This window comes from Dama dama, chromosome 29 (assembly GCF_033118175.1).
Source record: "Dama dama isolate Ldn47 chromosome 29, ASM3311817v1, whole genome shotgun sequence".
Taxonomy (NCBI): Eukaryota; Metazoa; Chordata; class Mammalia; order Artiodactyla; family Cervidae; genus Dama; species Dama dama.
The window spans coordinates 11,326,863-11,352,828 of NC_083709.1; the positions used below are offsets into that span (position 1 = coordinate 11,326,863).

General features: G+C 38.3%; 1 protein-coding gene across 5 annotated transcripts in view; it reads right to left on the reverse strand.

The window, feature by feature from the left end:
• Positions 1-18,195, reverse strand: part of NEK1 (NIMA related kinase 1) — a 122,630-nt gene extending 104,435 nt beyond the window's left edge. For 2 of the 5 annotated variants that reach the window (XM_061132075.1, XM_061132074.1), the window contains exons 1-9: positions 17,790-18,194; positions 14,501-14,649; positions 13,986-14,082; positions 6,663-6,760; positions 5,717-5,800; positions 5,533-5,600; positions 5,326-5,412; positions 3,295-3,349; positions 849-1,049 (exon numbers count right to left, since the gene is read on the reverse strand). In XM_061132075.1, coding sequence (XP_060988058.1) covers positions 849-1,049; positions 3,295-3,349; positions 5,326-5,412; positions 5,533-5,600; positions 5,717-5,800; positions 6,663-6,760; positions 13,986-14,082; positions 14,501-14,617 — 807 coding nt within the window. In that variant the 5' untranslated portion in view covers positions 14,618-14,649; positions 17,790-18,194. Of the gene's footprint in view, positions 1-848; positions 1,050-3,294; positions 3,350-5,325; positions 5,413-5,532; positions 5,601-5,716; positions 5,801-6,662; positions 6,761-13,985; positions 14,083-14,500; positions 14,650-17,789 lie in introns of all 5 variants that reach the window. The other 3 variants (XM_061132076.1, XM_061132077.1, XM_061132078.1) reach the window with 2 other exon arrangements.
• Between the last annotated feature and the right edge of the window lie 7,771 nt (positions 18,196-25,966).

Sequence of the window (25,966 nt, forward strand, 5' to 3'; positions counted from 1 at the left end):
GGTGACATTTGGAAAGCACCTAAGGATGAAAACTGGTTGCCAGGGAAACCAACTCCCAGATTAGAGGGTTAAAAATTCCAATCCCACTGCCGTCCCCTAACCAGGAGAGGAAAGGGGCTGGAACCAATAACTAAGGACCAAAGATTTACTGATCATGCCTACTAATGAAGACGCCATAAAAAACCAGGGAAAAGGTTCAGAAAGCTTCTGAATTGGCAAACATTCAAGGGGGGACCCCAGTTCCTGCACTTAGGATGCCTCTGGACCTCACCATTAGGTACCTTTTTTCCTGGCCATTCACCTACATGCTTTATAATAAACTGGTAAATGGAAATAAATTTCTCTGAGTCCTGTGAGCTGCTCCAGCGGGCACATCAGTGGAACCAGAGGCAGGGGTCATGGGAACCTGACACATAAACTGGATGGACAGAAGCATGGGTGACAACCTGCCACTTACAAATGGCTTCTGAAGTGGGGGTGGTCCTGTGGGAGAGACTGAGGCCTTGAACTGTAAGATCTGATGCCACCTCCGGGTACACAGGGTCAGGACTGAACTGAATTCTGCCTGATGTATAAAAACTGCTATACACATGGTGACGAGAGGTGTTAGAAGTTAAGCAGTAAGTGTTAAGAGGAAACAGAGAAGGAATGCAAATGCACAACTGGAAAGCAAACAGGAAGGGGAAGAGTAGCAGGAAAACAGAAAGGAAAGTGACTCCAGCACAGCTGGGAAAGGTACACACCCCCCAGGGCTGCAAAGAGCTCTCCTCCAAACAGAAGAGGCCACGCCCCAGTCAAGCTCCACAACCCTCCTGCTCAATTTAACAACAAAATAAAAAAAAACATACCTGAGGGGAGAGAAACTTTTCAATACGTTTGGCTATAAAACCTTTCTCCAATATGGAGTTGACTGATGGTCTATCCCTAGGATTTCTTTTAAATAACTGAGAGAGTAAACTGCGGAGATCGTAAGAATAATGCAAAGACACGGGTGGAAAAGATCCAGATATTATCTTCAATACCAGGTTTTTCATATTGCCAGCTTCAAACTAAAATCGAGAAAATAAATGAAACATATGAAACATAAGTTGAAAATGTTGAGTATCAACAATAAGAAATAGAGTTTTTCCTATTAACAAATAACAGAACTGCAACCCTCTTTCCAATATTTTAATCAGCACATGCTCTCCAGAGCAAGATTCACTTGGTTACTTACAAACACATTTAAAAGAAAATACCAGTTCTCATGAAATGGTATAACCTGCTATAAGATTAACTTTTACGTATTCAAAAAACTGAAAGATGGAATATAGGTACTAATCAGAGTAAAGGGTTTATAAAAGATAATAATAACCAAGATGGTAAAACAAGCAAACCTGGTGGTCTTCATTTAAGATCTGCCTTCCTGTGCCCCTGCTGTAGCAACTAGAATAGGAAATTAACTAGAGAACTAAAAGTCTTTGGGGAAAATGTAATAAACAAAGGTATTAATTAATTTCTTTTATACATTGCTCATTATTATTATTTTTAAATGTGTGATGCTCCCAAAAGCCATACGGAGTCAGCAACGTGGCAAGTATTCCAAACGGGAATATAAACCTCATCAATGGAAACATATATTTTAGGATCAAACACAATATAAACTCTTAAGTGGGGAAAAAAGAGGTGGGCAGTTTAAAATCTAAAAAGACGATTTCATTTTGAAAGTAAAATTAAGTTTTTGAGATCTCAGTTAAAATGGTATAGAACAGTTGTACACTTATGTTAATATATACAATTAAGAAAACAAAACATAGTATGAAGTAGGCAATGGTAATTATACAAAGTATAAAAGAGTTCTCTTAAATGATGAGTTCCCCTAGCACATAAAATATAATATTGTTTATTAAGATGTGAGTACAATTCAATCATCTAGAAATGTCTATGTACCTAAGAAAGAATCCTAAATGCAGAAACAGGTTATACTTTATTCCTTCACTACAGTGAAATTTCGCTTCTCTCTCAAATGATAAGCTCTTCATAAAATAAAGATTAATGACTTACTGAGCTTCATGTGTCCACTTAAGGGTAAGTAACTCCAAAATACAGAAGCAATGGTGACAGAACAATGCAAATGAAAAGATTTTTTAAAAATAGGTAGGTTTAGGGAATTCCCTGATGGTTCAGTGGTTATGACTCTGCGTTCACTGCCATAGGCCAAAGTTCAATTCCCTGGTCAGAAACGAAGATCCCATAATGGCAGGGTGCAGCCAAAAAAAATAACAAGTAAATAAAAATATATAGATTTAGACCTAAATCACTGTATGTCACAGAAAAACTGACCAATTTCTTCAAAGGTAGATCTGATATCCACCAGGTCATATCACTTTGGCAGTCTATGCCCTTTTCCTTAAGAAAAATAAAATCTTAAGGTAATACAATGGAAGACAATGCAACCATGAAAAAACACAGCGAAAAAAATAGTCAAAAAACATCAGGCAATAAAGATAGTCTATAAAAGTGCTTATACAATACAACAAAACTTATGAGGGGGAAAAAAAACAAAAATGGAACTCATTTTATAAATTATTCTAAAAGAAAGTCTAGAAAGAAACAATTTACAAGCAGACATTACTGACTAGAGCAATCACTTTTGATATTTATCCACTTCCTTATGGTTTTATTTATTCCCTTAAGTTTTCTGTAATAAAAATATATTACTCTTTAATTAGTAGAGGAAGCATTTTTAAAAAGCAAGATTTTAATATGGATAGTGATTAAAACTGAACCTACTTAGAACAAGAACCTCCCCTTTTTGGTAAATTATGTGCCACCTAAAAAGTGAAAATTTTAAAATACTCTGAATTAAACATTACTTGCATCAGTAAAATCACCTTCCCGTAAATATGCTGAAAACTGTTCTTTAGATAATTTCAATTCTCAAATCAAATAATTTGGATGTTTTGAGAAAAATTGCTAAAATGAAATTAATAGTCTGTTAAGACAAAATATCAAATTCATTATACAAGTTTAACATTTATAAGATAGCAAATGTCTTTAGAAATAATTTTCTAGAATGAAGTATGATATATGATATTATAACAACATATATAACATGCATATTTGATATATGCATATATGTTAAGGGAAAACTGATTTACATCTCAGAAAATACTGAGAAATTCACAAACCAACAGAGAAGAGTAATTCCTAGTACAAGTGGGTCATCTGAAAGATGGCAAATGATTTTTTTAAACAAATATTATAGGTATTTTTTCACAGAATTTGTAAAATATTTCACAAACTTCTACTTACTGCATGTTTAAGTGTGCACATCTCATACAGGACACACCCCAGAGCCCAAATATCACTAGAAAACAGAAAAATGAGAGATCTTCTCCAAGAATCAGAAATTACTTTAAAAGATTTTCACTTTAAGAAGACAAAGCAGCTTGAAAATATTTTGCAAAAGCACGGGTTCCATAAAACGTGTTCTTTCAAACTTAAAATTTCAACCATAACTAAATGAAGAAAGCAGTTATCCCAAGATTAGAAAAATAAGTTGCCTAAATAATTACTTTAAGTGTCATTAGCAAAACAATATTTAAACAAAATCAGTATATTTCAGATATGTCAGTTTTCTTATTTTGCAAAAAATCAAAATGTTTTACTTCATCATTTGCAAAATACAATTTCTTAAATATTATAAAGTAAAATACTGCTTTAATGAAGAAAATATTAATTTATTAAAAGTAAATCTGAAACAAATCTGTGACAACCAACTAAGAAATGTTAAAGAGTAAATACATTAATTTATTTTCTAATTTCAAGACTTAGTTACACTATCATCTTTATCCACAGTCTCTTCTGCTCTTTTATCTTAAATAAACAGATATTTTTATAACTAAAAGACTATTTCTATTTTTAAGAGGAAAAAAAAAAAACCCTCACAATTCATAGCTACAAGTCAAAAAAAGGAAAAACCACTGCTCTTGGAAGCTGAATGTATTGGAAAAGAATAAAACCCATTATTGAAATCCTAAAGTTAAAGAAAAAAAAGAAATCCTAAAGTTATCTAGCCAATCTCTCACAAAAATCTACAAAGTCAAAACTGTAACCCCAAAATATGTTTAATTTTAAGATTCCACTAAGATAAAAAAGTAAATGTAAAAAGCCTTTAGTAACTTGAACATGTTATAAACTAAAAGCTATAAATAAAAACATTAATGATCTTATTAATAAAATTCTTTAAGAAACATCTGGGAAAATATGAATTTCTAAGTATAATTAATGATGTTTATCCACTACAGCTTTAAAGCATTTTTTCATAAAATCAAATTTATATAAAATTCTTCAAGGGATGATTAAATCCATTTCAAATTTAAAGACTAATATTTTCACAACTGAATCACCCAAAAGACACTGAAACAGCATTAACATGTAAAATTACTTTAGCTCAAAGAAAATACTTTGAATATTCTAAATACCTTTAGAATATCCACTAACAAAACACTCCATGGACTTGACTGATCATCGTAACTGATTTAAATACATTGCTCAGATGATGCTCTCATCCCTTCTGCTCAGGTCTGAAATACAGTTTCCCTACCCTCAAAAGAAAAGGGGGGACGGGGTGGAAAGCAATCCTGAATACATGCATTATTGCCAGTCACCACTTCCTTTTAGCCTCGTAGGGTGCTTTCAAAACTAAGGTCAATGTTTCTGAGTTGGGATTTTTAAGTGAGTGTGTGTGAGAGAAAAGAAAAGGTAACTGGAATTCAGTGGCAGAATTCCTCTTCCTGACACACACACTATTCAATCTGTTAGCCATACTACGACTCAGTGATTAGGAATTTGGACTTGGGAGTCAGATGCCTGGGACTATGAAGTCACTTCACCTCTCTCTGCATTTGTTTTCCTTCTAAGGAAAGGAGGAATGACAAATACCTACAACTCAGAAGGCCACTATGAAGACAAAAAGAGTTAACATATACAGTGCATTTAAAACAGTCTCTGGCATATAGCAAGTGTTCAATAAATATCAATTACTGTAATCAATGGGAAGTAACTACTATGAAAAGAAAGACAAAGAAAGCACTGTTTCCCTTTATAACTGAGATAAGAAAGTAATTCTTTCCATAGTTCCTTCAGCAAGAGAGTGAAATAGCTTCTTTACAATTCCCCTCATCATATATTAAAAAAATATATATACATATGAATATGTACATATGTGGACATATGTCCATTACTGATTTTAGAATAATATTCTGAAAGTTAATAATTGTATAACAAAGAAAGATTTAAAGAAAATATTATACAACATGAATTAAGTATCATTTAAAATACCTTTTATTATTATAAGGTTTATTTTCACAGATCTCAGGTGACAAGTAGTATGGGGTCCCTATGCAAGTTCGAGCCAGCTCTACAGTACTAGAACAAAAAGAGAATTATTGGAGAAACTTAAGATACTTAAAGATATTATAAATTATCACAAGTATACAACCATGGATTAAAACTTCACTGAAGACACTGTATCAAACCAAAATTTACCTATTAAGAACTCTAGCAATTCCAAAATCTCCAAGTTGTATTGTTCCATCTCTGGTTAAAAATATGTTCTGTAAAAAAGACGGAAAAAACCCACAAATATTGTTACAGTCCAGTCTTTGCTCAAGACAATGCTGACCCAATGTCCAAATCTACTTAGAAGTTAGTAGTGACAGAAAAAACATACCTGTGATTTTATGTCTCGATGAAGAATTTTTCTATCATGTACATGTTTTAGGGCCAAACATATCTGTACAAACCAGTCCAAAATCTAGGGGGGATAAATCAGATCATTTCTTTAAAAATTTATATTTCACATTAGTCTTTCCTTGTTCATTAAAAGAACTCAGGAATATCTGGGGAAGAGAGGATCTAAATCCTCAAAAAAAAAAGTTGTAATTTTTAATTTCATTGTAATTAATGTCATTTACATTAGGTAGATACTCAGATCAACAGTCACATTACATGCAGTATACACACTACATTTAAATGTAAGAACTGCTCCTAAGGCATCTTTTATAAATCAGAATTAATATGGAAAAAAATTTTCAGAGAAGAGTGAAAAAGGGAAATACTTTATATTTTAGGATAGTATGATGCTGAGTGACTTTTCTTTGTTATTAAATATACTACTTTTCTACAGAAGTAAAAATCACAAGAGGGAAAAAATCAAGCTGGATTACTGGAAGACACCTCTGACTTCTCTTTCACCCTACATTCATTACATATAAATATACACTCTGCAGCTGGCCACTTGAAAGTAAAAAAGCTGAATTTCTACCTCACTTCTAACATCAAAAAAAAAAAAAAAAATCCAAGTAGATGGCATTTTTAAAAATCAAAAATTAAAGTATAAAGCGAGGAAGAAAACATAGGCTGATTTTCTATAATATCTTTGACTGACACAGGACTCTCAAAACATGATACCAAACCCACAAGTCACAAGAAAAGTTGCCAACATAAATTATAAACGATCTCATGAGAGCAAAAATGTGACTGCAGTGCTAGAGTATGTGGCCAATACTCAGTCAGCACCTGTGGTTATAAAGAAACACATGCATAAAAAATAAGCTTTGAATGACTTCTCAACAACATTCGTGGATTAAGACTCAATCGCCTATATGCTAACTCACCTGGTCCTCTTGAAACAAAATGCCCTTCTGAGCATTTATTCTTTTGAACAGATCCCCTCCTTCACAGTAATCCATCACTATGTAGAGAGAGCCATTTTCTACAAAATATAAACATTACATTCCTTTTTAAAAATGTTTATTAAAAGCACAGCTATATTAAAGGTACCTAAAGGTTAACTGAACTGTGGTGTTGAAGAAGACTCTTGAAGAGTCCCCTGGACTACAAGGAGATCCAACCAGTCCATCCTAAAGGAAATCAGTCCTGAATATTCATTGGAAAGACTGATGCTGAAGTTGAAACTCAATACTTTGGCCACCTGATGTGAAGAACTGACTCATTAGAAAAGACCCTGATGCTGGGAAAGATTGAGGGCAGGAGAAGAAGGGGACGACAGAGGATGAGATGGTTGGATGGCATCACCGACTCAAAAGACATGAGTTTGAGCAAGTTCTGGGAGCTGGTGAAGGACAGAGATGCCTGGCGTGCTGTGGTCCATGGGATGGCCAAGAGTCAGACACGATTGAGCAACTGAACTGAAAGGTTTAATAGAAAGCAGCGATTAATTAAATGTGTTCCATTAAACTAAAAACAGAGACACAGAAGAAATGCAAAAGGCAAGGTATGTATACTGGTTGTATAGACTTTGTGATCACTTGGGTTAACAGGCAACTCCATCATTAATGATTTTTCTACCAAGAATACACCAATCCAGTGGAGATCAGTGTCCACACTGACATAAACTTATCTGGAATATGTACAAAATGCAGACAGATATATATGATTTCACTTAATAGATATAACTTCTTAAACATCATCTTAAAAAAACAGATTTTCCCATGCATTTGTCAGAAATAGGTAATCTTGGTTTCCAGTTGATGATTACTTTTCACCTTCATTTCATGCACTTAATTAAATGTCAAATAAACACAGTAACAGATGCTGTGACTCAAACGAAAGACAGTCTCTACGCCCAGGGAACTCTCTTTTTCTACATCTGTGAACAAACATAAAGATGCGGCACTTCCCTAATCACCTTTATGCTTCAGTCCACAGAAAAAAAGACATCTGTGACCCTTCCAGGGGTAGACAGGACAAGAAGGACACTTCTCATCCTTCTCCTCACCTTCATTCTTCCACAGGAATAGGACTACCTGACCTTTTCCCCGGCAGCAGGAGCGGCCAGGGTCACTTGTCACAGCTCAAGGGCAGCCCTCTTGGAGCTCACTTCTCCTGCTGCCTTGGGCTCATAGCCTTACTCTTGGCAGGCTTGGGTGCTGCTCTTGTTACCTGCCATGCCCACATTACTCCTGGATACACTGCTTCTAATGTGCCAGGGGCTGGGAACCTACATGAATGAGCTAATTAAGAAGCTCTATTGATACAGCTGATACAATTGATATGAAAAGATCATCCAAATATATCATATAAGAAGTCAGCATGTGGAAAAAACACAGAAAACCTTATAATCAACTGTTTATAAAAAATATGTATAGAACATCACCATTTACACAGCATGAGAAACATACATAAAAAATTATCCACAGTGTACTATGACTTATATATGCTTAACACTGCTTAGAGTATGTGTGGAAGGAAACTCAAGACAGTAGTAACAGTGAGTACCACCAAGAGGAAGAAACAGGTAACTCAAAGAGAAGTAGAAGACAACTTTTTACTGTTATGCAACCTTTGAATTCTGTACCATATGCATGTATCAAAAATTACAACTATTACAAGATTAAAAAAAAAGGTGTATCTGTGTGTGACAGACACAGACAGATACAGAGACAGAGAGACACGTTAAACAGGACCTGAGAAAGGAATGGAGAAGCAATCCTGAAGTAAAATATCTGAGTTCTGTAATATTTTCTGTTGCTTAAGCATTTACTATTTATTTTGGGATAAATACTAGTTAAACCTAAGGTTAACAGAGAAGTCTTTTCTCCATGAGGGAAATACTAGTCTGTTTTGTATTCCATCATTCAAGCATCTGGGTACCAACTATTAGTATGTGGCAGGCACTTGGCGTGAGATGCCAGGGATACAGAAATATAAAACACAACCCCCGTCACCAAGGGACTCACACAGCACTGAAGAGACACCCTCCAAAAAACCCCTCAAAGAATGAACACCTAGAAACTGCCTGAAACTGAGGCAAAAAGACTGTAAGCCAAGTGACAAAGCCTCGATGTCTATTAGAAAACAACCAAGAGTTTAACAGAGAACAGGAAGCTTGACCCCTCAGTGAGCACACCTGCAGGAAGGCTAACGTCAAAATTCTAATACTTTTCTCCCTTCATTGCCCCACTTGAGAAGCTGAAAATAATCCCAGATCCCCTAACTCCCAGTTTTCCCTAGTACTGAAGTAGTCAGTGATCCCATTTTGCCCACTATAATCTAAGAGGAAATCTGAACAAGTGCTTATGAGAAAGCCCTGGCTTGACTGGTCCCAGGAACAGACTCAGGAGCAGAGAGGCTGGTGCTGCCCTCAGTCCATTTCTTCAGCATCTTCTGGATGCAGGTGCCGCCTGAAGCTGCAAAGTGTCATCTCAGGACAAGGTGACAGCACTAGGCTTAAAAACGTGTGTGTTAAGGATGCCAGAGTAGAAATCAGACAGAGTCTAACCGGTCATAGATGCAGGCCTGCCCATCTGTTAGATTTCCTGTTAGGTGAGATCATTAAATATCTTTCTCACTCAACCCAATACTGACCAGATTTTCTATTAATATTACCCGCAGCAAAAAGCAACCCAAATTTAGCCTCAAAGAAAAGAGTTCTTTAAGAAAATAGAGAAGTTAGATTTTGGCAGCACCAATGGGGAACAAGTTGAATGCCAACACACAGCTCCATATATGAGCCTTTTTCATTAAAAATATAGGATAAAAAGCAAAGACTGTAGGAAAACAAAGACAAAAATATGAAACCAATTAGAAGATGATAGCTGCAGACAACTAAAAATAGATAGCAATACATGAATCACAGAGTAAACAAACATGTATAACAGATACCCAAATATACAGTGACACAAGACTTTCTCAATGATAGCAACAATTTTTTTAAATTTATAAATGTAGGAATATAGACAAAAAGTATCTATTTATCATATTTAATGTTCAAATTTAATTATAAATTTATACACCTGGAAATACTTTTTCCGGCCGACTCTTCAATCTTACAAAAAATTTTATCCAAAATTTTCACATTTCTCATCAGTATCAATGTCTTTATTGATTCACCTATGTTTCCCCAATATACACGATCTTCATTAACTTTTAATTGAAAGAGAGCACTTTTAAAATCTGTTTATGTTGTCAATGGAATTTTTTCAGTGTCCTAATCCCCATATGCAAAATACTGGGACTTCAAAAATTCATCCTAAAGAGTTCATATACATTATTGTTACAACATAATCATACTGCCATTTAAGTGATTTTAGAAGACTTATAACAGTATCTGATATCTGCAATTATGACATCAATATTAAATTTCTTTGATGTCTCTTTTAAAAACTGATTCTGCTTGAGGTCCTCTATAAGCACTCAAAATTAACTCAGTTTAGTCTTCTTCCCCAGAAACGTTTTGCTATGTAACATTCTTTAAAAAATTTGAGAGCACATCCTATAACACGAGAGACTACAAGAAAGAATTCATTTGTAAGCTAAGACAACCTTCTGACAAATTTTGGAATATCTTTCCTCATTTTAAGGTATAAACAGATTTTTTAAAAAAATAGTGAAACGTTAAAACTTCCCTGAAACAAAGGAAAACCAGAATCTGGAGGAAGAAAGAGTTCAAAATGTTCCAAGAGAAAATGAAGCAGAAGTATTAATACTAAGTCATATTCTGCTGAATTTAATTCTGAAGAAAGAATTCTTTGAGAATCAAGAAAAGATAAATTAACTTCAAGAAGAAGAGAAGCATTATGCTGATGTCAAACTTTTCTACAGAAACATTCAATACCAGAAGACATAATGTGCTTGTAAACAGAAAAGTATCATCAAAGATACCTATCAGTATAAAAACATCAGTTAGACACTCTAAGAAATGCAAATAGTAACTGCATTGAGGGAATACATCATTCATAAGCTCATCATGAAAAAAAACTGATGAAATTCAGACAAGTAGGAGGTAAATTCAAATATCTCTGAAAATGGGTAACGAAGGTATGAAAGAATTAACAATAAGAATTGACTCTTTCTAAGCATAGAATCAAGGCCAAAACCCTCTAAGAATTAAAATTTCAGAACAAAAGATTGTTAGAGATTATGATGATCTTATTTCAAAATGCTCCAACTACCACACAATTGCACTCATCTCACACGCTAGTAAAGTAATGCTCAAAATTCTTCAAGCCAGGCTTCAACATGTCAACCGTGAACTTCCAGATGTTCAAGCTGGTTTTAGAAAAGGGAGAGGAACCAGAGATCTAACTGCCAACATCCTCTGGATCATCGAAAAAGAGATTTCCAGAAAAATATCTACTTCTGCTTTATTGACTATGCCAAAGCCCTTGACTGTGTGGATCACCAGAAACTGTGGGAAATTCTGAAAGAGACGGGAATACCAGACCACCTGACCTGCCTCCTGAGAAATCTGTATGCAGGTCAAGAGGCAACAGTTAGAACTGGACATGGAACAACAGACTGGTTCCAAATCAGGAAAGGAATACGTCAAGGCTGTATATTGTCACCCTGCTTATTTAACTTATATGCAGAGTACATCATGAGAAATGTTGGGCTGCATGAAGCACAAGCTGGAATCAAGATTGCAGGGAGAAATATCAATAACCTCAGATATGCAGATGACACCACCCTTATGGCAGAAAGCGAAGAACCAAAGAGCCTCTTGATAAAAGTGAAAGAGGAGAGTGAAAAAGTTGGCTTAAAGCTCAACTTGCAGAAAACTAAGATCATGGCATCTGGTCCCATCACTTCATGGCAAATAAATGGGGAAACAGTGGCTGACTTTATTTTCCTGGGCTCCAAAATCACTGCACATGGTGATTGCAGCCATGAAATTAAAAAGACCCTTGCTTCTTGGAAGAAAAGTAATGACCAACCTAGACAGCATATTAAAAAGCAGAGACATTACTTTGCCAACACAGGCCCAACTAGTCAAAGCTACGGTTTTTCTAGTAGTCATATATGGATGTAAGAGTTAGACTATAAAGAAAGCTGAGCGCCGAAGAATTGATGCTTTTGAACTGTGGTGTTGGAGAAGACTCTTGAGAGTCCCTTGGACTGCAAGGAGATCCAACCAGTCCAGTCTAAAGGAGATCAGTCCTGGGTGTTCACAGGGAGGACTGATGTTGAAGCTGAAACTCCAATACTTTGGCCACCTGATGTGAAGAGCTGACTCACTGGAAAAGACCCTGATGCTGGGAAAGATTGAGGGCAGGAGGAGAAGGGGACAACAGAGGATGAGATGGTTGGATGGCATCACCAACTCAATGGACATGAGTTTGAGTAAACTCGAGTAGTTGGTGATGGACAGGGAGGCCTGGCGTGCTACAGTCGTAAAGAGTCGGACACAACTGAGCAACTGAACTGAAGTGATCATTTTTACTCTGTCAAGATGAACAAAAATCAGTGGAGAAGAACTCCAAAGACAGTAATTTCCTCACCTTTCATTGAGAGATTTAAAATGTTCACTTTTTATCATTTTAGAGAAAAATGAAAAATTTGTGTTTCAGAGCTCCCACAAGGTCTATAAGAAACTAAAGAGGTCCATGATAAAATGAGAAGATGGTTCAAATGAGGTAGAAAAAAGGAACTGTGACCAAACGAATAGACTCACCAGATAAAATTACATCTGATAAATTTGAAAATGAACATAGAAGCCAAGATTGGAGATTCTGTGAGACACAGGAACTCTCACACCTTGTGGTAGAGCCATAAAGTGCATACAGTGAGAAACACTGCAATGTTACAAGAAAGTTGTAAAGAACGGGCTCAACAATACACAGTGACACGGAAAGACATGTGTGAGATATTAAGTGAAAAGAACCAGAAGCAGACATACATACATATGATCCCACCTGTTGTTGTTTTTTTTAATCCCACCTGTTTTTAAACATCAAAAGCTACACACTTGTTTGTTCCACAAAGGCACAGAAAACACAGTAAGGAATCAACATGGGATTATTTGCAAAGCTTATCCTTAAGGAATGAGAATGAGCAAAGTGGAAGGAACAAGGAGCTTGGGGTCCATGCATATGTGTACTCCTGAATACACTTCCCATGAGCATTTACTCCTTTAAAGCTAAATGGCAGTAGTAATATAACCTTATTTAAAGACTGTGCCATCCCTTCTGAACCATTCAGATGTTTCTAAGTAAAACGTCTGATAGAATATTTGTTGACATACATTTAAACCTTTTCCCTTGAAATACTAAGATCCTGGTGATGAAAGCAAAAAGAAACTAAAAGACTAGGGGAAAGATAAAGGAAATTCAAGGTCTTGGGAAGAAAGAGATGGTTAACATTGTACTCTTTACCATGAGCTACAAAGCCTCACTTCATTGTCATCATAAAATAAATAAACTGAGCACTTTATGACATAAGGTGTTAACTGATTCATATATTTTTTAAAGTATATTTTACTTTAATAGATAACTTTATTTGGGACCAAGGATACTCTAATTCAGATGCTGAAACTTGTATGTAATAAGAGCCTGAAATGGTCACTTAAACTATCTTCTACTTTCAATCTAGACTATTTTTTTATTTTGCAACGGACAGAAATTTCTGACAATAATGGGAATGAATAAACCACCTTGACCTGCCTTTAGAGAAGCTATGTTCTACCTTAGTTCCTGCATTACCAAATATAATGGTAGATATGTCCAAAATAGCAATATTTTATAATATTTTAAGAATTTGAGAACACTTTACATATAATACACATATATATTATATACAAGGTATATTTAATACAGTATCTCAATATTATAATAATGACATATACAGGAAAACACTAACAAGCAGGGTACTTTCTAAAATGACAACATTTTCTCAGTGGCAGTGGTGGCAGCACTTAAAGGAAGTTTAGTTTTACAAGGTGAAGATGACTGTTCCTGCTCTGTCTAAATTTCTGCACTTACCACACTGCCTTTTTACAAGTAACCTCAGGGACAGTGACTCAGTACTAAGCTACACGGGGACAGGGTGGTATTAGTACTATCGGAGAAGAAGGCTGACACTCATATGCATGTGTATTCAAGCAGAAATAATATACTTTTCTTTCTGAGAATAATTCACAAAAAGATCCTTAAGAGGAAAGTACACAGCAGTCGTCACAGGCTTAGGAGTCTGTATCTAACCTTCAAATGATTCTCTATACTGGACAATATTTGGATGCCGCATGTTTGCTAGCACTGCAACTTCTCTTCTTGATTCTTCCCTCTCTTTATTGGACATCTGAAATAGAAGGTGAAAAAATAGTGAATTAAGTAAATAAATGATATAGAAGTCCAACCAAAAGAGAGTGGTTAAAAATAATGTTACCATAAAGCACAGCCCAAGTAATAAAATATAGCCAGAGTTAAAAAGAATGAGTTGAATGCACACACAAAAAAACATTTTAAGATGTTCAAATCAGATTAAGTCACAGAGCAGTAGGGGATGTATCTTTTTTAAACACATAAACACCAGCACACATCACAGAAAAAAGTCTAAAAGGACTCACAGACTCTTCCGAAATGAGTGGTTTTCTCTGCAATTACAACAGTCTCTCTTTATGTCATATGTTGCCATACATTTTTTTTTTTGGTCTCTAACAATGAATCTGTTTGTAACCAGACTTCTACTTGGATAACCAAACAAAAAATACACTTACCCTTGAAATATTAATTTCTTTGATAACATATTGTCTGCCATCTTCTGTAGATCTGACAAGAATGGCTTTTCCGAATGAACCTTCTCCAATCTTCTGTACTCTAATGTATTTCTCCATGGTTCTTTTTCTAAGGCATCTTAACAGATATGCTAGACATACAAAATAAAAAAGTATCAGTTAATAGAGATAAACCATGACATCTGTAACAATTATAATGTTTAATTAAAATTCTAATTCCCCAGTGACTATTTTACTTAAAAAAAAAAATATATATATATATATATATATATAAAATCTACTGAAAGTTAAATAAACCTTACCTCACTTTTACTCATGCAATGTAGGAATAGCTAAAAGGAGAAAACTAGTAACATTTAAATTCTATAAGAATACTTTGAAAAGTCAAATACTATATAGACTTATTATATGTGGAGAAAGAAGCTAACTTTTTCCTACAGTAACTACTGTCAGGATTACTTTACTACCTGCAATAAGAATACAAGCTTAATAAGACTACTTCCCAAACTTATTTATCTGATCCCCTCTCATTAGACATTTGTTTCCAGTGTTTGCTATTATAAAAGAACTTCAGATTAAATTTCTGCACACAGAACAAAGCCTGAGTATAAAACAGCAGTCTTAGGCGCTAAGGAGAAAGCGGTCAAAGTTTAGGGCTGCAAAAGTCCTGAGGAGGAGGAAAAAGAACAGAACAAGTCCAAAAATGTGCATGTAAACACCTCTCCTGTCAGATAGCCCACTCCTAAGCTATGCAACACAAGGCAAGACTGAAACAGATTAGTCCTCACAAATGACTCAAAAATGGAGTTATCAGGAGGAGACTTCAAATAACCTTGATTAATATGTTCAAGAAAATAAGAGGGAACAATAGACAAAAGTGATTTTTTTTTAAAAAGGAGGAGAATTTCAACAAAGAACTGAAATTTATCTTTACTAAACGAACTCCTAAAAGTAAAATATAAAATATCAGGAATTAAGAACTCATTGTGTGGGTGTTACAGCCATTACAGGCAGCAGGATTAAGTAATCTGGAAAACAAACCAGCAAAAAATATTCAGAAGAATAGACAGAAAAAGAAGAAACAAAATGACATGGAAGGGAAAGAAGATTCAATATCAGAAAGATTTTAATTCTTAATCTTTAAATTTAATGCTTCCCTAATATAAACACAAGCTCTGGGTGTGAGGTTGATCGGACAAGCTGATTTTTAAAGTTAACATGAAAAAAAGAGCTAGAATAGCCATAGAAAACTTAGGGGCTCCTCTCAAAGCTGGGTCAGTCAAGCATCTGACTGCAATGCAAGAGACATGGGTTTGATTCCTGGGTTGGGAAGTTCCTCTGGAGAAGGAAATGGCTACGGACTCCAGTATTCTTGCATGGAGAATCCCATGGACAGAGGAGCCTGGCAGGCTACAGTCCATGGGATTGCAAGAGTTGGACACGACTTAGTGACTAAACCACCACCACCACAGCCATAGAAATACTGAAAAAAAAAAAAAAAAAGAACAATGAAGGAAGACTTGTTTACTTGATATCAAGAGACATTATAAAGCTAATTATGAAAGAGGCAAATCACAGGGAATCTAGAAATACATTAAAAATTTTTTTTTTAATTTGGTGGATGACCATGGTAACATTTTAACTCTGAAGGCAAAAGATGGATTTTGAAACAAACAGCATTTTAAAAAATAGGGAACCATGTGGCAAAAAAAAAAAAGAAAAATTAAATCAATTTTCTTCACTTTATACCAACACAAACTTCAGATGATAAAAGTTAAATGTCCCTCAAATTTTTCTATATGACATCACTCTTTTTAAGTATGTCAACTACGTTCCAGAAAAAGCAGTCTGTTAGTCAAGTTAGACATCTTTCCTTACATGTTACAAGAACATCTTTAAGTCATGAATGTTTGATACAATAAAATGTGCACCAAATGTGAAAAATGTCAAAGAGTATATGATGAAAAACTGTATCCTCAATAATCTGGAACTTGAATCAAGCCTTTTCAGCTGCTTCAGCTATTTGACGGACAAGCAAGTTGCCCTAAAGGGAAACAGTGGTGAAGAAATGTCAACAGCTTTCAAGAACTTATGGTACTAACTGCAACTATGATCCACACATATAGTTCTCCCAAAATAATAAATCCCATTTTAGGCTGAAGGAGAAGGTCAATTTAACTCCTCAATGAGGAAAGGCCCTGTCTCATTTCTCATAATTCGAAAAAGCAGAAGACAAAAATGGGATTCCTACTAGAGTTGGTTCAAAATAATCTGCTTCTCTTAAGTCTAGTCCTCTCTGTAAGACTATTCAGACAATAAACAGTTTCCCTAGGGGAAAATACAAACATGTAAATGGTTTATATTCATGAGATGATGCCACGTCCACAGGATTACAGTTAAGATTTACTTAGAACACAGGATCAATGACCTCAAAAGAACTCCCCTGGCCAAGTTCCATAACCTTTACGAAACACCCAACTGGTGACTCTTATTGTACAAAAACCTATTTTTCCACAAAATAGGATCCTTATCTCTCACCAAAGGGGAAAAAAAAAAGTGAGCAATCTTGAAACAGATCTGTGGATCCTCTAATTTCAGACAAATCTAAAACACAAAGAACTACTCTCTCCACATACAGCTTCCCTCCATGGTCTCTACAATACTGCTGCATCATAAGAAAAGGCCATTGCTAGCAGAGATTGCTAATTATTTTTAATCCTTCAAGTTATCTCCCATGTAATTAACCATGGCAATAAAAAAAAAACTCTACGTTTTGGGACGGATCTTACCGTAGAGAATAAAAATTAGGCATATATATATATAAAATTATTTTTTTAAAGCCTTATGAACTCTAAAGGTATTAGAACTTTCAATGCCTTACATGTAGACTGAAATTACGGGAAGTGGAATGTAAGATTATTAGCTAACCAGTTAATTGCTACTCGTTTTATAATTAAAACGCGTATGCAATTTAAGACTGGAGACAAGAGATAAGCAACGTAAATGACTTCTTATCCATAACAACACTTCTAATATTACTGTAATTCCATGCTCACTATCGCTTTTCTTTTTTATATCGCCTATTAATAACGTCCAAGCAGTGCTTAGTAACGCTACTTCTTAGAGAATTACCATCTAAGTGAGATGCGCCTATCTCCGTGCACCTCAGGGCAGGAGTCCGCAGCCTCCCCACAATGAAGTCAGGGCGAGGTCTCCCGCAAGAGAACGACCTCTCAGTTCTGCACGTTACGCCTCCCCGAGCGCCGCTCACCTCAGGACTCAGGCCGTGGGCACCTTCCCGGGCCGCCGCCTCCCCGCGGGGCTCACCGAGGCAGAGCCGACCTTCCACGGTCCGGAAAGCGCATCGGGCCGCAGCCTGCGCCGCCCGGGCCAACGCCCCGGGACACGACTCCGCGTCTCCGGACCGAACCAACCGGTTTCCGAGCCCCTGGCAACGACAGGAGGGGGAGTGCCCCGGGCGCCGCCCCCAACTTCTAGCCGCGGCTGCCAGCGGCCTGGCGGGGTGGGCTCACTGGGTCTGGGGGCCCCTTGACGGTTCGTCCCCCCGCCTCGCCACGCGGACACCTGATACTCGGGCGACGCGGAGAAGCGCTTAGAGGTCCCGCCTCAGGACTCCTCACAGGACGCCCCAATACCTCACAGGAGGCAGAGCAGCGGGCGGGGCGCCCCGGCGCGGGTATGTGACGTCAGCGCGCGGACACGGGCTGAGCGGGGGCGGCCGGGAATGACCTCGGGGGCGGCGCTAGGGCGGGGCCGGGCTCTGGAGGTTTGGCGCTGCAGGTGCTGCCGGCTGCGGGAGGAGGGGAGGCGCAGGGGGCAGGAGCGCCAGGCGGCAACCGGAGCGCTACGCAAAGGTGTCGTGGAGCAAAGCCTCTGATAAATTAGTCCCACACGTACTGCAAGGGAAAAGGGCCTTATTTAGCTTTGTTAGGGATGTCACATTTTTTATCATTTTTTGGCTGTTTCGAGTATTTCTTGGCTGCATGGGCTTTTCTCGAGTTGGAGAGAGCCGGGACTACTCCCCAGGTGCAGTGTGCAGCCTTATCATTGCGGCGGCTTCTTTTGTTGGGGAGGACGGGCTTCAGAAGTTGTGACACAGGGCCCAGTTACTCCGTGGCTTGTTGGATCCGTTCCAGACCAAGGATCAAACCCCTATCTCCTGCACTGGTAGGCGGATTCTTTACCATTGAACCACGAAGAAAGCCCAGGAATGCCACATTTTGAAAACTGCTTTTGCTTTAAAAAGCAAGACAAGTGAAATAACTCAAAGACATATACTGTAATGATGTCACATGTGGAACTTAGAAAATAATGTAAACTAGCGAATATAAAAGAAAGGAGACTGAAAAACAAACTATTCATACTAGTTATCAGTGGGGAGAGGGGTGGGGCACAAGATGTACAACTACTATGTATACAATAAACAGTAAAAGACACGTATTATACAGCACAGAGAAACATAGATATTGTTGGTTAACAATTATGGAGAAGGCAATGGCAAGCCACTCCAGTACTCTTGCCTGGAGAATCCCATGGATGGAGGAGCCTGGTAGGCTACAGTCCATGGGGTCACCAAGAGTCAGACATGACTGAGCGACTTCACGTTCACTTTTCACTTTCATGCATTGGAGAAGGAAATGGCAACCCACTCCAGCATTCTTGCCTGGAGAATCCCAGGGACAGAGGAGCCTGTTGGGCTGCTGTCTATGGGGTCGCACAGAGTCAGACACAACTGACGTGGCTTAGCAGCAGCAGCAGCAACAATAACTATAACTGAAATGTAACCTGTAAAAATTTTTAATCAATATGTTGTACACCTGAAACTTATGTAATATTATATACTGACTGTACCTCAATAAATAAACAAATAGAATGTTTTTAAAAAGCAAGACTAGTCCTACTATATTTTGGATGATTAAAGCAAAAGAGTATTTTTAAGTCTTGAATTTTTAATATAACATGGTTTAAAGAGAATAAATTAAGAAACAAAGAAAAAACAAATAAATATAACGTGGTTTACCACACCTTTACAACTACTGGGTGTATGTGTTTCTTACTTGGTACACTGAAAGGTTCAGTGGTCTAAGTACTTTTCTCTGTTGCAGAAGTTTCAAAGACGGAGACAGATTTTTCTGTAATAAGGGATCAGGTTCGGTGTAGTCCTGAGTAGCCCTTTGGCTAACTTGCCTTTCTGAGAGTAACGCAGTGATACTGCAGAATCCAAACTTGAAGCTGAAGGAGGATGGTGGTGTGGCCGTCTTAATTCCTCTCTAGGTTGTACCTTTCATACTGCTGTGTGTAGCTGGCAGAGACACCAAAGATTTTGCCAGAGACCTCACATGCAAATGATTCATATATTTGCTTCCAAGAAATCAGTTTCCTTCCCCTCATGTCCTCCCCAACACGCCAAAGTCTAAGCCTCTCTGGGTTCTCCTTCATTGTGATTGAGTCCTGCTTGTATTAAAGAAGCACTTTATTGCTAGCATGGAAATTGAACTATTTTGGCTTCTTTGCCAGAAGATGGCACTGCAAGTCATCCAAACTGGCAAGCTAGGGCAGTCACCATTGGTCTATCCCCTCTCTTCCATCTCCACGTGAAACACTTGTTTTCCTCATTTCTGAACTTCTCAGCTAACCTCCCGTGACCCCTCCCACTCCCAGTCAGTAGGAATTTTGGTGTCTGAATGTACAATGACTCTGGCTCTACCCACATCCCTTTGTTCAGCAAACAATATGAAAACATTGCCAGTTACTAATATAAGTAAATTCATTTTGTTGTTTTCAAAAAGAATTCTTAGTCAGCTCCTTTAGACTTCTGTCACAAACTATTGGTGGGAACATAAACTGCTAGTCTTTGCAGAAGGCATGCTAGCTATAGGCATCCCCTAGACAGCAAGTTCACTTCTAAGACAAGTGGGCAAAAATATATACATAAAACAACCATTGTTTATAACCAGAAAAACTAAGAGGAACGTAGATGTCTAACAATATGGAACTGACTGAATACATTACAATGAAGTCAAACAAAGGAGTATTATGAAAATATTAAAAAAAAAAGTGACTGAGAATTTTTTATTGCCACAGAAAGTTGCCCTTGATGTTGTTGTTATTCAGTCACTAAGTTCGACTCTACAACCCCATGGACTGTGGTATGCCATACTCCTCTGTCCTCCACTATCTCCTGGAGTTTGCTCAAATTCATGTGCACTGAATCAGTGATGCCATCCAACCATCTCATCCTCTGCCATCTGCTTCTCCTTTTGTCTTCAATCTTTCCCAACATCGGGGTCTTTTCCAATAAATTGGCTCTTCACAGGGGCTTCCCAGGTGGTGCTAATTGCCAATGCAGGGGGTGTGAGAGACACGGTTCAATCCCTGGGTGGGGAAGATCCCCTGGAGGAGGGCATAGCAACCCACTCCAGTAGTCTTGCCTGGAGAATCCCATGGACAGAGGGTCCTGGAGGACTATAGTCCATGGGGTCACAAAGAGTCAGACACAACTGAAGCAACTTAGCATACACTCAGGCATGGCTCTTCATATCAGGTGGCCAAAGTATTGGAGCTTCAGCTTCAACATCAGTCCTTCTAACAAATATTCAGGGTTGATTTCCTTTAGGGTTGACTGGTTTGATCTCCTTGCAGTCCAAGGGACTCTCAAGAGTCTTCTCCAGCACCACAATTTGAAAACATCAATTCTTTGGTGCTCAGCCTTCTTTATGGTCCAGCTGTCACATCCGTACATGACTACTGGAAAAACCACAGCCTTGACTGTATGGACCTTTGTCAGCAAAGTGATGTCTCTGCTTTTTAATACACTGTCTAGGAGCAAGCGTCTTTTAATCCCATTGCTGTCGTCACCGTCCACAGTGATTTTGAGACCAGCCACTGTTTCCACGTCTTCCCCTGCTACTTGCCCTTGATGTATTGTTGAGTAAATAAAGCAGTTTATTCTTTACAGTGAGGGGGCGAAGATCAGGCTCTCGAGGCACAGAACGCTGAACTCTAGAACTTTGAAGGCACAGAAAGGCGGGAGCTGGCAGCAAAGCAAGGCTTTATTGCAGGACTGACTCCAAGCAAGGGGGTGGGAGACCAGCCTTAGAGCCACTCCCCCTTGCTCTCAGAGTTGGGTTTTTTAACCGGGAAGGGCAAAGAGGCTGGGGTCAACCACTGTCTTGTGACATTTCTTAATCATGGTTTCAGGAGTCAAGGTGTCTCTGGTTTAACATTTTCTGGCCAGGTGGTCCATGACTCGGGGGTCTGTGAGCTCATCTTTCTCTGGAGCAACCACCAGAGTTGTAAAATGATGGTGTCCATAATAGCAGTGTTAGCGCCTGAACTTCCCTTGTGGCTCAGCTGGTAAAGAATCTGCCTGCAATGCGGGAGAGCTGAGTTCGATCCCTGGTGTTGGGAAGATCCCCTGGAAAAAAGAACGGCCTGGAGAATTCCAAGGACTCTTTAGTCCATGGGGTGGCAAAGAGTCAGACACAACTGAGGGACTTTCACTAGTACTTGAACTATGTTCTCAACAACAGTTTTAGTCATCTGGCTGATGAGCATTTGGTGGGCACAGAATGGAGGTCAGAGGAGACAAGAAAGGGGATAAAATTGGGGGTAGAGAGATAAATCACAAACTTGGTAAGGAAACTCGGTTTTAGGGGTACTTGTTTTCATAACCTGAGTTAGAAGGACTACCTGATAATTTCCCTTTCTGGTTTACATACCTTTGTAATTTTTTTTTTCTTTTGACAATGAGAATATGTCTGGGTTTCTTTGATTCTTTTTATTTAAAAATTTTATTGGATTTTTTTCTTTCAAACAACAAAAAAGTCTTTGTTCCCTGCAACAGCTTCCAAACACAAACATACAAAGGTAAGGTCCACATGCAGTCTGTTTCCAGAACTCCACCTGTGTTCACTGCTCCAGGAAGCCATTGTTAATTTTCATGCATACAACCTACATTTTTCTCTAAATTCATGAAAACATAAATGAACTCATGTGCATATGTATTAGTTTTAATCTTTTAAAATGAGATCATAGTATAAACATTATTTTGTAACCTGAATTTTTTTAATCTTTGTAACCTGAACTTTTTAACAGCACATCATGAACATTTCTGCAGAGACCAACTTATTCTTGTTTATGGTATCAATACTTCATGAGATGGATGTACTGAAATCTATTTAATTAGATCCCACTCGATAGACATAGAGATGGTTTCCAGTGGCACTGTTATTTATCTTCATAGATTCTAAAAAGTGGGTCTGCTGAGTCAAAAAGTATGCTTTTTTTTTTTTTAAATTTCCACTTTAATCGGTACTCCTGTGCTTTGGTCATATTTTTCTGTGCAACAAGCCACCCTAAAACTTAGTGGCCAAAAGGTCAACAGTGATTTCTTTTTTCTCACAATTCTGAGGCCCGGAAGTCAAGCAGGATTCTTCTGGGTGGTGCTTTTGCTCTTTGTGGTTCCAGCTAGAACCACTCACTCAGTTTCCTTCAGCTGCAGACCGTGCTGCCTAGAAGCTCTGGCGCTCCTCCATGCGGGGCTCAGGACACACACAACAGTGTAGTCTCAGGATAGTCACACTCCTTTCAGAACAGCTGCCCTCACAGTAAGGAAGAAGTAAACTGCGTGCTCAGTCGTGTCCCATTCTATGCAATCCCACGGACTGTATCCCATCAGACTCCTCCGTCCATGGGATTCTCCAGGCAAGAATACTGGAGTAGGTTGCCATTTCCTCCTCCAGGGGCTTTCCCAACCAGAGATTGAACCCATGTCTCTTGCTTTTGAAGAAGGAATTCATAGGGCCTGGACTCCATCTCAGGCCTGTTCATGCTGACCATGCTTGGCCACCTCTCCAATGGATTCTGAACTCTGTGTTTAGTGTCTACGGAAACGACAGCAGAAGGATGTCTCCCTCTGGACAGGGGAACCTTGAAGATCATATCCAGGTTACTCATCACCCAAGAGAACACATACACTAATCACCCCTTCCTCCAGACAGGCCATAAATTTTTCTGTACCTATTGGAGTGTAACCTCATGCTTATTGATTATTGGCTAATTGTTTAACTGTCTGAGCACATGGCACATGAGTGATGGGGTTATTGGGATTGTATTTACCCGTCCGTAGTTTATGTAACTCCCAAGGAATTTGGGGTGGTGGGTTCGGACACGTACACATGGGGTATAAAAGAGTTTCACAAATGCTGGTCGGGGTCCTTGGCTAAGAGGAGATGCTGCCTTGGGCCCGCCAGTGTAATAAACTGCACTCCACTATCTGCATTGTCCTTCTGAGTGAGTTTGTTTCCCAGAACGCATGGCTACAACACTTTGATTCTTTACCACTGAACCACCAGAGAAGCCCATAAGTTAGAAATAGACTCTGCCAGTCCTTTTAAAGGTAAGGCCAGGAATGGGCAAGGTGTTACTTCTGCACATTCCTAGTGAAAAGCAGGTTCAAGGCCAGTCAGGATTTATAAGGGGGCGGGGAATCAAAAGTAGTCATGTTTGCAGACCATCTACCACTTTCTCTGGATGTTTCTTAATTTTGCAAATTTCCTCCAAGTGTCTGCCTTTTATACCACTTGCCCCTTTTTCTATTTGATTATCTTTTTATCAATTTATAGGTGATACTTGTAACATGTGGAAATTAACCATTTATTGTGGTCTGAAACAAATATTTCTGGCAGTTTCTCACTGGTGTTTTGATACTTTCTATGGTATCTTTGACCATATAGAAATTTGTCAATTTGTAGTGAAATTGAGGGGCCCTGTGCCCCAAGATCTATCAGTCTTTTTGTCATTCACGTTCTTCATCTCGCCAAGCCAGTATATCTTCACCCCAAAGTTAGCTGAATAATCTCGATGTTCTTGTGTTTCAATTGTCTAATAGATTTAATGCATTTGAAATTTATTTTTATATATGAGTAACATAGGGAGAATGACTTTGTGTTCTTTTGGAGGAAATCTAATTATGCTAGAATTATTCATTAAATGTGATTTCCTTTTCCACTGATTTCAAATGTCAACTTTATCATATATTACATTTACTATCTGTATCCATTTGTGGATTTCTTTTCCATTTAACTATTGATTTCTCATTCACTGTATCAGTTTTAGAAAGAATCAGTTGTTTTAGTAATCAAGAAGTTCTATAACAACATTACCAAACCAACCTTGGGTCTGGTCATCCTCACTCTGTGAAGCCAGGGTGCGAGGAGGGAGAGTGCAGAGTTCATTCCAGGACACAGAGCCAGAAGGAGGGGTAACTAGTGCTTCAAAGACCTGACCTCCCTGCTGGCCTGGCCTGCGGGAGGGTTTTGAAAGGCCAGAGGAAGGAGGAGGGTTGAAGACAGTGTGATCAGCTTATGTACAGACTGGTTGATGCGGAGCTGACATGGTAGTATTCCAGGAAACTCAATTATCAGTTTTCTGGCTCCGACCAGTCTGGGATCTGATGCTCGTGATCAGCACACAGTTAACTTCTGTCAGGAGGGGGTTTTAGTACTGCAAAACGGCTCGAGGATATGGTTTAGGAAATCATCTCTAGCCATTATTGTTTGGTCGCTAAGCTGACTCTTTGTGACCCCATGGACTGCAGCACACCAGGCCTCTCTGTCCTTCACTATCTTCTGGAGATTGCTGAAACTCATGTCCATTGAGTCAGTGATGCTATCTAACCATCTCATCCTCTGCTGTCCACTTCTTCTCCTGCCCTGAATCATTTCTAGCATCAGGGTCTTTTCCAATGAGTCGGCTCTTCACATCAGGTGGCACAGTGTTGGAGCTTCAGCATCAGTCCTTCCCATGAGTATTCAGGGTTGATTTCCTTTAGGATTGGCTGATTTGATGTCCCTGCTAGAGATTTTTTTTTCCATTTATTTTTATTAGTTGGAGGCTAATTATTTTACAGTATTGTAGTGGTTTTTGTCATACATTAACACGAATCAGCCATGGATCCACATGTATTCCCCATCCCGATCCCCCCTCCCACCTCCCTCTCCACCCGATTCCTCTGGGTCTTCCCAGTGCACCAGGCCCGAGCACTTGTCTCATGCATCCAGCCTGGACTGGTGATCTATTTCACCCTTGATAATATACATGTTTCGATGCTGTTCTCTCAAAACATCCCACCCTCCCTTCTCTGTGGCCTTCTCCCACAGAGTCCAAAAGTCTGTTCTGTACATCTGTGTCTCTTTTTCTGTTTTGCATATAGGGTTATCGTTACCATCTTTCTAAATTCCATATATATGTGTTAGTATACTGTATTGGTCTTTATCTTTCTGGCTTACATCACTCTGTATGATGGGCTCCAGTTTCATCCATCTCATTAGAACTGATGAATTCTTTTTTTTTTTTTGATGATGATGAATTCTTTTTAATGGCTGAGTAATATTCCATGGTGTATATGTACCACAGCTTCCTTAT